Raw genomic sequence first — 15,434 nt, forward strand, 5'->3', positions numbered from 1 at the left:
GGTAAAGGGCTTGGTGCATAAGTGTGAAGACCAGAATTTGAATCCTAAGTGCCGGAGTGAATGTTATAGATGCCAGGCAGCCATGGAGGCTGCTTGTAATGACACATCATTAGAGCAGGATGATTAGCCCATCACCAAGCTCTGAGTTCAACTGAGAGACCCTGCCTCGTTGACAAGATGGAATGCATCAAAGGAAGACTGCGGAGACCAGCCTCAGGCCTCCACGAGTGTATATGCATACCTACTCATGTGCCCATGGATATGCAAATATGCACGTATGTGCATGTACCACACACAAAGACATAAGCAAAGAAGTCATTGTATTAGATGGATGGATACTACACTCGACTCTGCTAATGTGTCTCTTTTAAAATCCTTCTCTTATACATGTGTATATTTGTTTTGTTTTTCTATACCATTTGAAAGTAAATTGCTGGTAATAGAAGATGTTGCATTCAAATATTTAACATATGCCTCCTAGTAGTAAAGAAATTATACAATACCTGAAAGTTCAGCAGCTTTCTCAGCTAATCTAATATCCTGTCTGCATTCAAATTTTCCCTATCTTTCTTCAAGTTGCTTAATGTGATTTTGTTAAAAATGAGTTATTTCACTATGGTTTTTAAAACACGGCAAAATCCATATACCCAAGGTCACTGCTGTCTTTTAATCTAGAGGGTTACCTTACCTGGTTTGCTTGTTTTCATGGTGTTAACTTGTTCGGAGACTCTGCCAATTGTCAAGAACAATATCCCATATCTGGCTTTGTCTGGCTGCTTCGTGTGTGCATGCTACTTGTCTTGTGACTTTACTGTCTGTTGGGTTTGTTTGTTTGTTTGTTTGTTTGTTTGTTTGTTTTAACTGAAAGACTTGATTAGAAACACATTGTATATTTTTGTCCAGAACAGCTTGGTAGGTAATTCCATATGCTTTATATCAGGAAGATTGCGTATGACTATTCCTGTTCTCAGTTATCCATGATTTGGTTAAGATGGTGGTGGCTCTATCTCCCATGTTGAAGTATCTTTTTCTCCCTTAATAATTAGATCTAATCTGTGAACTGATTACTTAATTAATGCATCTTTTTCGTGGTTTAACTTTTAATGGTAGCCTCCATGGTGAACCATGCTAAAATCATTTATTCCACTGGAGGCTACAAATTAGTATTTTTAAGTCTGTGTCTATTGAAGTGTTTCAGAGTGGAGCAAGATAAGCAGGTTGGTTAAAAGAATCTCATCACAACAGTAGCACCAACATCTCTCATTGATCAGTACTTGCTATTCATCTAAAAAGCATCATTTGATTGGCTACGGACCAGTCATCATGTGTACTTTGTGTTTACTCTAAAGCATCTTACTGTGTATAAGAGCTGGAAATGAGAAATGGGTGAAACCTAAAGCAGAGTAAATCTAAGAAGCTTAGAGTCTCATCACGTCTGCAGCAGCATTTAAGAGAACTTACTAAAACCAGCTGCTGGAAGCTCCGATCCGATCCCATGGCTGTTTATTTCCAGATGCTAATGCCTTTGTGCAGTCTGTGTGAGGCCAAAGAGTAGAGTGTTGGTGGTCTCCCAGCTCTTCAGAGTCTGGGCTCTTACACACACCCCACTTCCCACCACTCCACGCACCTCAGTCAATGGCCCTTGCTCTCGTTGCGGCCTCCTGGTTTTGTTCTTTTGTCTTCACAGTTCCTCTTGCCTAAGACACACTGCTGTTGCATTCTTCAAGCTCAGCTCAAACCCCACTCCCTCCCAGAAGTTCAGATCTCTCTAAGCAGCCTGTCTCGACTCTGCCATGTGTGCAGTCTCCCCTCCTCAGCTCTGGTCCTCTGGGGGCTCCACTAGATGCAGACACCTTAACACTCACCATCCAAGGCGAAGAATTTAAATAGTCCTTCACATGACACTTCAGGAATTTTATATTACTCATTCTGGATGTTATTAACAGATGCAAAAGTGCATCAAGTAAGGCTATCCCTTTTGTATAGCTTTCTTTGCCTTTTCATATCCACTACCCTAAAAAACTTTTTATAAAAGGTAAAGCTAAAACTTGAGTATCTCTCACCATCTGGTTCTTTGTAAGTTTATGAAGACCTATTTCTTTCACTAAGACAAAAGGATTGGGGAGAAAGGTAAGCATAAGTTAATTTTGCATTTGAATGTTACAATGAACAACGAAATGAAGAAGCATAAATTAATCTGATAATTAAAATATTACAATGAAAACAAATTTTATTTTACTATTCTTAGGTTGAACCTTTTGTTTCCTATGCTAATGGGTTGAACACTGTTTCAAGAGGAAATAAACAGTGCTACCTTGTGCTGCTTACTCTCGAGATGTTTAGAGTGTTTTAAATAGCGGTCCTCTGTCTCCTTAAGAACACAGTGGGTCTGCAGCCCTCCTCACTTGCAGCCTCCAGGTGCTTAAGGCCCGGCCTGTTCTGTAACCAGCAGTGACAAAACTGTGATGCCTTTGGATCTCTGTCTTGGCAGAAGGAGGAGGTAAAAAGCTACGGAGCACTGTCCAGAGAAGCACGGAGACCGGGCTAGCCGTGGAGATGCGGAACTGGATGACCCGCCAGGCCAGCCGGGAATCCACGGATGGCAGCATGAACAGCTACAGCTCGGAAGGAAAGTGAGTATGGCTGCACCCATGCCCTGCTGGCATATCCTCCGGGCCTCGTCTGCTCACACAAGAGCTAACTCACAGCACTCACGGCCCATTTCCAGCCTCTCACCCCTTGGTCTGCTCGCACAGTGCTAACTCACACTGCTCACATCCCATTTCCATCCTCCCAGCTGTTTCCGTGAACCTGTTCCACCCTCCACTGAGCAGTTGACATATCTAGCCTTTTATTCTGAATGAAATACCTTGGGGGAGATAAAGTGCTTTATTCCATGACAAGATGCTAAGATAAGGCTCTCAACATTATCTACAAATAAAATAGTTTGTCCTAGCTTAAAATAATAAATAAAGCCACGGAAACAATGAGCATACATGCCACACCGTGTGGGCAGTATTAGTTTAAATTTTTTTTTCTTTAGATTTATTCATTTATTTATGTATCTGAGTACACTGTCACCTCTCTTCAGAGACACTAGAAGTGGGCATTGATCCCATTACAGATGGTTGTGAGCCAACATGTGGTTATAGGAATTGAACTCAGGATCTCTGGAAGAGCAAACAGTGCTCTTAACTGCTGAGCCATCTCTCCAGCCCCAGGATTAGTTTTATTAAATCTTTGGTCTGGAGCTTGGAGACATGGCTTAGAGATTAACAGCACTGACTGAGGCTCTTCCAAAGTGTGGGTTTCATTCTTATTACCCATATTAGGGCTCCCAGTCATAACTACAGTTCTAGATTAGATGCCATCTTCTGGTCTCCTCAGGCACTGCATGCACGTGCTGCACAGACACACATGCAGGCAAAACACCCAAACACAAAGTAATATAAAAACAATTCTTAACGTAAAAAAAATCTTTGATCCGTTGAAGAGATGCTATTGAAAAACCTAGAATTCTTAGTTCATATTTAGTTTATGTACTGAAAGTTATATAGTTTATCTTTATGTGAAACCAACACTCAAAGGGCAATGGGAACAAAAAGTTGGTAAGCCGTTTTCTATGTAGCGTTGCTTTGAATCCACTGCTGTAGGACACTTGAAAAGGCTCACAAGCACGAGGTAGTCCTGCCTCTAACAAACAGCATGTGATCTATAGGTGAGGTGCAAAGGGCACCCATAGGGAGAGGACCATGAGGTGAGGTTGGGGCCCACTCTGCCATCTCTATGGGAGTGCTCAACATCCAGACACGTGTAGCCAACTTAAGGATGCAAACCATAGGAAATATTGGCTTACCATTAATTGCATAACCCAATGATATCTTCTCCAACATGATTATATAAGGAAAGGAATAGTTTTTCTGCAGTTAAATAGGGCCATATAAACAGGCTGAATCTTTGAGACTTGAGGAGAAGGGAAAGAAATAGATTTGCTAACCCCCAAGGAAGTCCAGAAGAGTGAAAGGCTAGCAGGGCAGTGGCTCAGTCACCCGCATGAGACACACTTGTGCAATGCACTAAAGAAATTTGGTCTTTCTGGAAGAAAATTAAAGATAAACATGCTCTGAGCTCTGATCTTTATGAGCCATTGCCTGGGCTATAAAAATGTCTATTTCATGGTATCCACATGCAGGCTTATATTCAAGCATGACTTCCATCTCAGATGTTTACCATCATATTGAAGAAATGATATGCATCCTCATAAACTCATACAGTAAATATTACCTTTTAGCCTTCCAGACGGTGTGCTGGGAGTTGGGGGTGTGAGTCACACAAGCAAATCAGATCAGAATGTAAGACAGTGGGCTTCAGAGTCAGGAGCCAAGTCAGCACAAGCAGACTGAGTTCTCTTCTTGGCTTCTGGCACGTATACTTTTGGGCAGATGACATAATGCTCCTAATGTGAAGGTGACTCACTAAGGCTGGCAGGTGTCTGTTGTTTTCAGTACTCTAGGCTCTGCTGAAGAGCTGGGGCTCTGGCACCAAACAAAACAGGCAAACCCTACCTCCATGCAGTCCAAGAGACCAGGGAGACCTCATCAAGAAATTAAATTATAAGGAAAATAATTTTTAAGAAAATAGAATAAATTAGATAACATAAATGTTGATGATAAAATAAGGCAAGGAAAATAAATGAGGGAGGTCCTGCTAAGTACCTCCCAAGACCTGACTTCAGGTCCCTTCATCCCTGGACAAATGAACCCACTTACTTCCTTAGCTTTTCTTTCTTTCTTTTTAATTTTTATTACATTTACTGAGAGAGACAGAGACAGAGAGAGACAGAAAGAGGAATGAGTACCTTCATGCTGTGGTGTGCATGTGCAGATCAGAGAACAAGTTGCTGGGATCCATTCTCACCTTGGGCCGTGGAACCTTTGGAGATCAATCTTGAACCTTCAGGTTTGGTGGCAAGAGCCTTTACCCACCAAGCCATCCTGTTGACCTTTATAAAGAACTTATGTGATCAATGCATGCATTTCATCTGAGTCTGAGCCACAGTATTTAAACTACTATAACAGGACTTACTAAGAATGACATTTTTAAACAAACGAGTGAGAGGATGAAGGTAGGATTTCCCATAAGGGAACAGAGGGAATGTAAGAATGATCGGAAGGCAGCTATGTTTGGAGAAGAACATTCCAAGCTGAAGCAAAGCCAAGCACTGAGCAAGAGTTTGCCCATACCAGGAACTTGTGGCCCCATGGAAGGGAGAGGGAGTGAGACAGATGAGGAAAACCAGTGTGGGGTGAGGTTGAATGCTTTTGTGTTTTATAACATAGAAAACTTCACTTTACCGTGAGTGGAATGACATACCTTTAATATCATCAACTCACTACTGCTGAGAGGCACAAGAGTGGGCCATTCAGTAGGTGTTACAGTAATGTACCACAAACATAATGGTGACAGGGACCAGAATGTAGCATTAGTGAGATCAGATTCTGCATCTCTTTTGACAGTAGACTAAGTATGATTTGTTGATACATTGGATGTGTGTAGTAAAATAACATTGATTTGTTAGGTCAACCATAATAAACTACGATAGGCTTAAACATTAAAAAATATTGTTTTTCCAAAATTTAGAGGCTGAAAGTTCAAGATCAAGAAATTAATAGATTTGGATTCCAAGAAGTTCTCTTTTACACATGGCCACCTTCTTACCCCATGTTCTCAGTGTCCCTTCCTCTTTCATTATTTCCCAACCCCCTCCCCTTGTGACTTCATTTAACCTTCATTTATGTTTATCAATGCTGTGGCCCCTTTTTAGAACCTAGGCACACTATGGATTAGGGCTTCAACATTTAAACTTTGAAGAAGACATAATAGATAAAGATGAGCCTACTGCTGAGCAATTGGAAGGTGGTGTTACCTTATGCTCAGTAGATATCCTGTTAGCCAGCTAAACTGTTGGAATGAAAGGGTGTGGTCCAGAGAGGAGGGCTAAGCCAGAGATGCTCTAGGCTGGCCAGCACCAACACAGACACCACCACTCAGTTGGGTGAAACATCCAAGGGAACTCAGACACATCCAAAAGACATGAGGTAAAAAGATGCAACTGTGGTGTTTAATGCAGAACTGGCAGAGATTAAAGCATAGAGGCACTGTGGAAGAGAGAAAGTGAGGGCTTTTCCAAGGATTCAGGGAATGAAAGGGGTTTGGGCTGGGAAGGAGAGTGCAATCCATGAAGGGGTTGGGGTTTTTTTTGTTTTTTTGTAAGATGGCATGGTGGCCTGTTTATATGCTGATGAGAATGATACAGATTTTTTCAGCCATAAAAAGATAAGTAGTAGACTCTCTTAGTGTAGCTAAGAGGATTAAACATGGCAAAGCATGCCATGACATAAGTGCTCAGTGTAGACTAAGCGTGCATGACAGAAAGCATCTCCCCTCCCCCCAAGATGAAGCAAGAGAAGGCACATAACCGGAAGCCCTCATGGTGTAGCGGGTGCTTCTGCTGACAGGCGTGGAAGGCTAGAGAGTGTAAGATGGACTGAGATCTGTGGGAGGTGCTGTGGGATGTTGGGGTCCAGTGAATATTAGTGGCATCTTAGCCTTGCCACTTCAGCAAGGCCAGCAGAAAACTCAAGGAAGGCTGAGGATTTAACCCCACGTGTCATTCTGCTTTCAGTCTGATCTTCCCTGGGGTCCGCCTGGCCTCCGACAGCCAGTTCAGTGATTTCCTGGATGGCCTGGGCCCTGCTCAGCTAGTGGGACGCCAGACCCTGGCTACTCCTGCAATGGGTAAGACTTTCCGTCACATGACTTTACTGTCCTTTAGATTACTGAAAGTCATATTCCCTCAATTTCATGCTACTTTTAACAAGATTACCAGCAAGAATAAAGAGTCCTAGGTTTTAACAGTAAATGTTCTCAGTTTCTTCATTTGTAAAAATGAAATGATTTCTGATCATCTTCAGACTTAAGAATATATCTGGAGAATGCCTGACCCAGAGTTCTTTGGCACAAGCATTCTTCCTCCATCCTGTTTTTCTTTCCCATGTGCCCACCAGGTGACATTCAGGTGGGAATGATGGATAAAAAGGGACAGCTGGAGGTAGAAATCATCCGGGCGCGTGGCCTTGTGGTAAAACCAGGTTCCAAGACACTGCCAGGTAAAACAGAAGAGTCTCTGTTATTTCTCATAGTCTGTGTTGTTTGGTGTAAATGATCCCTTTCTTGCCGAGATCTTCTTAATCAAGCAGTGAGTAGAGAACTCTGCTATGGCAGTGCTTGGGGGTGGAGCTGTCTGCCAGCATTCTGAGGGAGCTGTAAGTGAGTGACTGGGAAGGGAACGCATAAGTACATGCACAGCTGAGGCCTCCACCTTTGGTCAGTCACATTGTCACAGTGTGTGCTGCAAGTGTAGTTTTCAGTTAGCTGCTGTTTTGTGTTATTCTTTGGTTTACTTAGAGCTTCAATTTTTTTTCCTTAGGCATCCTTCAAGTTCTGGAATCAAAATAAAAATAGACTAGATCTACACAGGCCCATAGACTATGAATGCTGGCTGCTCTAAGACAAATGTTCAGGCCTGCAGTATGTAAGGGGCTCTGGCATAACTTGATGCCACACGTTTCAAGCATCATTATAATTCAAGGTGCTCAGAGCCATAGCTTGGTGCAGAGATGAGAGATCCAGCACATAAAGATGTGGATTCTGAAAGTGTCCCTATTCCCAAAGCCCACACTGACATAATTATGCATATCTCTCTCAACTCCTCAATCCTTAAAGGAATTTTGAAGTAAAGTTATGCTTCTGACTGTACCACTTTAGAATTACGTTGTAAAGATTCTGAGAGTAGTTGGCATCATCACCATAATGAACAGCATGAGACATGAGAATGTCTCATGTCATGTCTCAGCGTCTGTCATAGAAGGTTGTAGCCATAGAATTCCTAGAGTGAGCTGCCTTTCCAAGCTCCTTCTGAATGTATCACCTCAGAGCCCGTCCCTGCTTGGACTCACACCATTACTAGTTAGTAAATGCTTTGAATAGTAAGTGAGCTCTATGGGGTAGTGAAAAAAAAAAACCCTCCTGATTTCAACCATGTCTAATGAGATCCAAATATTGGTAATTTAAAGACTAAGACATTGCTCTTGAGTCTTGTTTGTAAGTGGATGCATTTTGCCTTATTTAATTCACATTTAAATCTATACAAGAAGGAGTTGTGGAGAGAAAAAAGACCCTCAAAGGCTATGTCAATATACTTAATACTGAATGGCTGACAACTGTCCAGTGTGGCTCTGACGTAGAAGGCATGCCAGTGGCTTGAGTGCTGCAAGCTCTTCAGGGAAGATGAAACCATTGTGCTTGCCCTCTATGCGCTGGGCACTTCACAGTCATGCTCATCACTCACTCTGTTCTTTTCTCCCAAGCACCGTATGTCAAGGTGTATCTGTTAGACAACGGAGTCTGCATAGCCAAAAAGAAAACCAAGGTGGCGAGAAAGACCCTGGAGCCCCTGTATCAGCAGCTCTTGTCCTTCGAGGAGAGCCCCCAGGGAAAGGTGTTACAGGTATGTGCTCACAGCTGACCTCTGACACAGAAAGGGATGGCCATGAAGCCAGACTGTAGGTCTAGCATCTCTTCTGTGAATTTCTTCCCCTTTCGTCATGGCTGAAATTCTCTGTCAGCTGCAAGGCAGTGGCCAGTGCTGTATAGCTGTGCTTGTTACTGTTCCCCTTAAAGGGAAAGTCCAAGGTCACAGACACGTGACCCTGAATTACACTCCAGTTCAGTTTGCCCCTACACTATTATGCGGTTTTTCTAATGTCACTCTGGCTTCTGGGAATTAAAGGCAGCACTGCCATTAATCAGACACCACTTCTTACATTGACCCTTGACGGCAGCTTATTAACTAAGCACATTTTACTGTCTTAGTTATGATTGGCTTCTCTGCTGTGATGTGCATGTCTATATTAACATTGCTTTTTTATTTTCTGCCAACAGATCATTGTCTGGGGAGATTATGGTCGTATGGATCATAAATCCTTTATGGGAGTGGCCCAGATACTCTTAGATGAACTGGAACTATCCAACATGGTGATTGGATGGTTCAAACTCTTCCCTCCTTCCTCCCTAGTAGATCCAACCTTGGCACCTCTGACAAGAAGAGCTTCCCAGTCGTCTCTGGAAAGTTCTACAGGACCTTCTTACTCTCGTTCATAGCAACTATAAAACTGTTGTCACAACAACCAGCGATACAAAAACCAGAAGAAAACGCACAGGTGGAAGCCCCTGGTAACACTGCATGCTTGATGTTGTGTCTACAGAGCCCACGTCTAGGGATACAAAGCAGTCCTGTGTTCTCAGAGGAAGTCGTACACATTGTGCCCTAGCAAAGGCCCTCAGGTGAAAGAGCAGAGCTGTGAAGAACTATCTATCAGGTTTGGAGTTCAATGACACTCGAGTTTTGGTCCAATCTGAAGCCATGGATTAATCTTAAAGAATCAGTCAGCCCTTTTCAATGGCTCCTTTATATTTTTATCAATTTTCTTCATTTATCTGACCCCAAAGCCCTGTTATGCCACAGAAATGGAGCTCTACAGCCATTAAGCCACATTACAGGCCAAGGAGCAAAGACCTAGGAAGCAAGCATCAGGTGAAAAGCAAGAGACCAAAGAAGTGGTCAGGAGCAGAGTCAGCCACCATTCCTGGAGGGGCTCCAACAGGGAGAGCAGCCGCCGGGGCTGCTCCGGGAGGGAGGCAGGCATGTCATTCACTAATGCCGAGATGTACTGGACTCTGAAAATCCAAATTCTGTGACTGCACTGTACTGAATGAAATTAAAGAAACTTTTTTTGCATGGACACAGATTAGCTGAATATTTAAATTATTTTCTCGGGGCTGCAACTTGCAAAAAAAAAAAAAGAATAAAAATCAGCCATTTTCAACAATTTATATTATTTTTAAAAATAAATTTCACTAGTGCATGGTTTTACAATGGGAGAGAATGCAACAGGGTGATACAAAGACACACCGTGCTTATTCTTTAATCAGAGTCTGTGTTTTGGCAGACAGTACAAATGAAAATACTTTCTAGCAGATACTTAAAATTCTCTTTATGTGACAATAAGTATAATATATTCAATTTATTTCCATGTTAAATATACAGATCTTATGATGTTCAATATGTGCAAATTTTTCACATCTTTCTTCCTCTTGTCTGTCTCACTTTTCTTCTCCCACTTTTAACCTCTTCTTTCCTTTCTCCCCTCCTCAGTGAGTCTTACTAAACACCACAAGTCTTTGACCCGACCCTCTTATATCCCAGATTTGATTCAGAGCCATAGATGCATCTGAATTCATGGATTTCTCCAATCTGCTCGAGAGCTTTCTTTATTTCAAGCATGTTGAAGGATTTTGCAACATGACTTGGGACAGAAAGCAAGCCAGCACGCATTTGACAAAGAAGATATCTGAACATTTGCGGTTTATTGTACAGTGCATGGTAATTTTTTTCACCTTAAAGATTCAGTTTACAAGAAAAATTTCAAACCACATGGCATTGTAATGTCTAACAAATTTGTTTTTAGCACCAGCATTAGTCATACAGGGGTTAAGTATTATTTGTAGGTCTTAGGTTTTGTTTGTTTGTTAATTTGGTAAAGCGGTTTCTTCAGCTGATTTCCATTTACTATGTGAATAGAAACACTGCTCACCACGTGGAGCCCTGAAACACGGGGCTGTTTATTAATTCATTTTTCTGTAGGAAAATTCAATTTTTCACAAATTATATTTCTAAAGAAATATAGTAAACATAAATTTGCAACAATTTTAAAGCTCCAATTTTTAGGTGACTCGAGGAAAAGTCAATAGTTATTTGATGCCATCACCAAAAATCTACATCCCTTAGTCAAACCCACCTTTGGTTTACAGGCAGTTCTTACCACTGGGTAGCACTGCAAGGTCCAATTTCTGTCAAGGTCCCCAATCAACAGGAAATGTCACTGGTCAATGTAATAAGCCACCCATCCCTTCTGTTTCTTACACACGCTTCAATTACACATCCTTGGAGATTGATTTTAACGTCTTGCAATAATTTTTGAAATCCATCTACATTCCATTTGTTTAAATGGAGGCCACACACACACACACACCACACACATGTTCTTTGTTTCTCTTTTTATTCAATGCTGACCATTGAAAACTGTCATGCTTGATATGGTGCAAAAGTTAAAATGAGCTATCACTCAAAATGCCTTCTCCTAACGTGGTGCAACATGAACTACACCAAGACCGTGTCTTGATTTTCTGAGACCTAAGATGGATCTAGTGAGGGAGTGAAAAGAAGGAACACAATTTAATTGAAATAATTTAGATACCTGTGTACCAGCAACAATTTGGTTTAATAGACCTGTAGTGTCTATGCTCGCCCTTAGAGTAGACCATTTTCCTGACACTAAGATGCAGTCACATAAGACTTTCTGCATATTCCTGTACACATTATTCCTCATTTTAATAAGAAGGACATGACTGTGGAATATTTGTACATACTTGTCATTACTCAGTATTTATTTAAAAGTTGGTGTACTTTTTTTTAATTTTCACATGTCTGCACCTTAACTTGTGGTTAAGTCATGTAAATAGCACTCCAGTGACCACTGCTGCCCTGTACATAGAATGTTTTCAAGTAAAGGGAATTCCAGTTGGGGAAGAGTGGGGGGAGGGCAGATTAGTCCTGTAACAAACACCAACTGATGTAAATCAAATTCATTCTGGTGATGGTATTTAACACTTTAAATAAAACATTTTCTTTACATATGTTGTTGAGGGTGCTGTCTGAGAGATGTCTCCCTTTGCATTCCCAAGCCTACCTCCATTCATCCTATAAATTGGCTTATTTATCATTTCCAGACAATAGCTCCTCTTCCCTTCCTTCCTTATGACAGGAATGAGTTTCTAGTTTTACCACATTGCTGTTAGTAGAATGTATATCTAAAGTCTAGAAAGATTTCTGCTTTTATCATTAACAGTTGCAGTTTAAGGACTCAGCAGCCTCTAGGTTTTATGAATAGAATGAATGACATCTCAGTTTGCCCTGAGGGTTACAGAGAGCAGAGTTACTGTGTAGTTACTGTTCTGTTGTTGTGAAGAGACATCATGACCAAGAGAACTATAGAAGCAAGCATTTCATTGAAGCTGACTTACAGTTTCAGAGGTTTATTTCAGTAACACCATGGTGGAGACCATAGTCGAATGTGGGCCCACTTGGTGCTGGATAGCTGAGAGCGAGATTATGATCTGTAGACAGACGGGGAGAACAAAACATTTTTGGCCTAGTGTGGACTTTTGAAACCTCAAAGCCTATTCCCAGTGACACATCTCCTTGAACAAGGCCACGCCTCTTAGTTCTTCCCAAACAGTTCCACTAACTGGGGACCAAGCATTCAAACATAGGAGCCTTTGAGGCCATTGCCTTTCAAGCCACCACTCTGGGTACGCTGGTCCCTGGGTCAAGTTATCATTGTACTGATGTGTTTCTATTGCAGAATCCATTCAGCTTTGTGAGGGGCTAGGGGCTATTCCCAATTGGGGAGACACATGTGGGAGCTTGACTTAACAATCTGTTCAAAGACTGGCTTGTGCTATGTAAGTGTGTGAAACTGTTTCCACACCCTCCTATGCAACTCCAAACAGGAGAACCCCAGAAGAGTTTCCATGGGCTTGTCCAGCAGCTCCATCAAGTCCTCGCTGGGATTCACATTCAGTGTTTCCATTCTTGCTCACAGCAACTTCCCCTATTGCCAACTGTTCTCTCTACCCCAGGCCTTCATCTGTCTGATACTGTTTTTCATTATTCAAAGCATGCCCCCTACTCTGGTAAGATATCTCTCTTGCTGTCTGAGAACTTTTTTCCCCCAGAGAAGCCCTTCACTGTTCTCAAAACTGATCCATCTTGGTCCCTTTTGCCACTCTCAGGAACAGTTCCTGACTAAATTCTTGCAGCATGGTTGTCATGGATGCTAAGGCCTTCACATAACGAGGACTCTGATGCCAAGGTTTCACAGCAGCAACAAAGGCCATGATGCTCTTGCCTGGGCTATGACAGGAGTAGGTAAGAAGTCAATCACTGAAGGTGACCTTTACCTATACACTTAAAATCATGTGCTCTCCATGTTTGTCTCTACTGGGCCATCTTGTGATGCCATCTATGCCCACTAGTGTTTATGAGCAGCGTAAGCTAGAGAGCACACATCCGCTTCTGGTTTGTGAGATGTTTATTGAGTAATAGTACGGGAGGAATGCTCACTCGTGTTCGAACTTCAAATTCGAAAGTGTGAAAACCACCGAACAGTTGCCCTCTTAGTGCATCAGGCAAGCACATAAGTTCCTTAGTCTGAAAATGAGGGAACAAACAAAAACTCTACGGCTCACATTCTCCCTGTGACTCCACTCAGCTCACCTTTGACCACTGGCATTCACTTCCTCTTCTTGGAAGCAGAGAAGAGTCAAGGTTTTACATCCTGGGGCACGCATGGTTTTTGGTTTTGTTATTTCCCCAGTCTTAAGAACAGTTTTTGCCATATAAACATCAATGTTTAATAAATATCTAACAAATTTAATTTAGTCCTTGCTTCATTTAGCGGCATTATTCCAGGCAGAACAGTGAACAAAACAAACATGGCTACCATGTTTGTTTTGTCAAGGCAACTTTCATTTTGCCAAAGACAACCTGGGGGAAGAATTACAAATGAAATTACAACTTTCCTAATGTAAATCTCCAGACTCTAGTGGGAACATGTCATGAAGTGGCGTTAGGGGTAGCTGGTGTCTGCAAACAGGAAGCAAATAGCGTGAAGGTAATAGCAGTGGTAAGCTAGAGATGAAAATATTTTAAGCAAAGAGAATAGGGGGTATTAAGTCTGGGGAAAACTCATTCTACCACCCCCTTCTCCACACACTACAAAGTACCTGGGAGGGAGGGAGGGAGGGAAGTGATGGATTAATGAACCAGCAGCATGACTAAAGGTTCTGCATTCTGGATTATTCCTGAATCAATAAAGAATTGGCATTTGAAAAACTAGGTTTTAAAAAAGACTTATTTTATTTTTAATTGAGTGCTGTGTATACATGTAAGAGCAGGTGCCTTCAAGGACCAGAAATACAAGATTCCTGGAGTAGGGACCCAGTCAGTTGTGAGCTTGCCCCATGTGGGTTCTAGGAACCTTTAGGTCATTAACAAGAGTACCACATTCTCTTTACTACAGCCCTTCGAAGCTTGTTTTAATTCCAACTTGATGGGAGAGAGAACTACTTATTGGTAAGTTATTTCTCCATCAATGAATGAGTCAATGCATGTCAGATTAAAATTATATTAAATCAGGTTTATTGGGAAGCTGCTCTCAGGAGAAAGTTCAATGGCCCCCAAGTCTGAGACCAGGGGAGTTGCCTAAGAAGAGAGAAGAGGGGGACTGGGAAAAGAAAGAGAGAAAGAATGTGGACAAAGAGAAGAGAAGGTGAAGGGAGGGAGACCAAAGGGGAGAGCCTCTGGAAGAAGGGCAGTCCATCCCCTGGGCTGGAAAGTTCGTGGTTGGGTCATGGTCTGCCAGGTAGGGAATACAGGGAGAACTTGGAGGCCAAGTCTGCTTTGATATGTAAAAAATACACCCCAGTCCTTTGTCCCTGGTTCCAAAGCCTTAACAATGAGATAATTGATGAGTAAGGACAAATCCCTTTTGCGGTCTGAAATGGCTCCTGGGGAGCTGCTTTCTCAGGATGTTCCATACACCTTTCACCCTGAGGCAGTCTCCTCCCAGCAGCGCCCCCACCCCCCACCCCCACCCCCGCCCAGCACATCAAAAGCATTTGAAGAAAAGGCTCTTTATTGAAGACTTTACAAAAAGGTCCTCCTCAGCTCTTTTCAGAAAGATAGCTCACATCTACATGGAAGGCCAAAGATTCCAAAACCCTGAAATTCATGTTCACAATTTTCATAAGCTGAGTGGAGAGACTTCAAACCTGTAATAGCTGTTATGCCTTTTGAGGACAGCTTCCTGTCCTTTTGTCTAGGGGCCAGAACAGCTCCCCTTCTCACCCACCAGTATTGTTCCCGTAAGCACAGCCATTTTCTACTGTATGTCACTCATATGTCCCCAACTGCTGGGAGACTAGAGGTGTAGACTTTAGCTGGATCAACCCCTGTACCTCACCTGTGAAGGTTTTTTTTTTATCTCGTTCTGTTTTATTTTGCCTTGATACCAAAGAGGCTGTCTATCTCTTCTCATAGATGCACTAGAAAGACTCAAAAGGGTGGTGGCTCCGTTTTCTGCTATCTGACAAATGCAGGTTTTGACCATATGGATCCTAGGGTCCCTATGAATTCATATGACCATATGAATCCCATCTAGTACTTGATTTCAGAGCCTATATATAGACAA

The 15,434-nt window shown here is 42.2% G+C and overlaps 1 protein-coding gene across 50 annotated transcripts in view; it reads left to right on the forward strand.

The window, feature by feature from the left end:
- The window catches only part of Rims2 (regulating synaptic membrane exocytosis 2), a 482,991-nt gene extending 473,122 nt beyond the window's left edge, over nt 1-9,869 (forward strand). For all 50 annotated transcript variants that reach the window (XM_029469501.1, XM_029469498.1, XM_021184232.2 and 47 more), the window contains 5 exons: nt 2,492-2,633; nt 6,686-6,798; nt 7,068-7,169; nt 8,430-8,569; nt 9,004-9,869. In XM_029469501.1, coding sequence (XP_029325361.1) covers nt 2,492-2,633; nt 6,686-6,798; nt 7,068-7,169; nt 8,430-8,569; nt 9,004-9,222 — 716 coding nt within the window. In that variant the 3' untranslated portion in view covers nt 9,223-9,869. The remainder of the gene's footprint in view (nt 1-2,491; nt 2,634-6,685; nt 6,799-7,067; nt 7,170-8,429; nt 8,570-9,003) is intronic.
- The last annotated feature ends 5,565 nt before the right edge of the window (nt 9,870-15,434 follow it).

The sequence above is a fragment of the Mus caroli genome, chromosome 15, assembly GCF_900094665.2.
Source record: "Mus caroli chromosome 15, CAROLI_EIJ_v1.1, whole genome shotgun sequence".
NCBI lineage: Eukaryota > Metazoa > Chordata > Mammalia > Rodentia > Muridae > Mus > Mus caroli.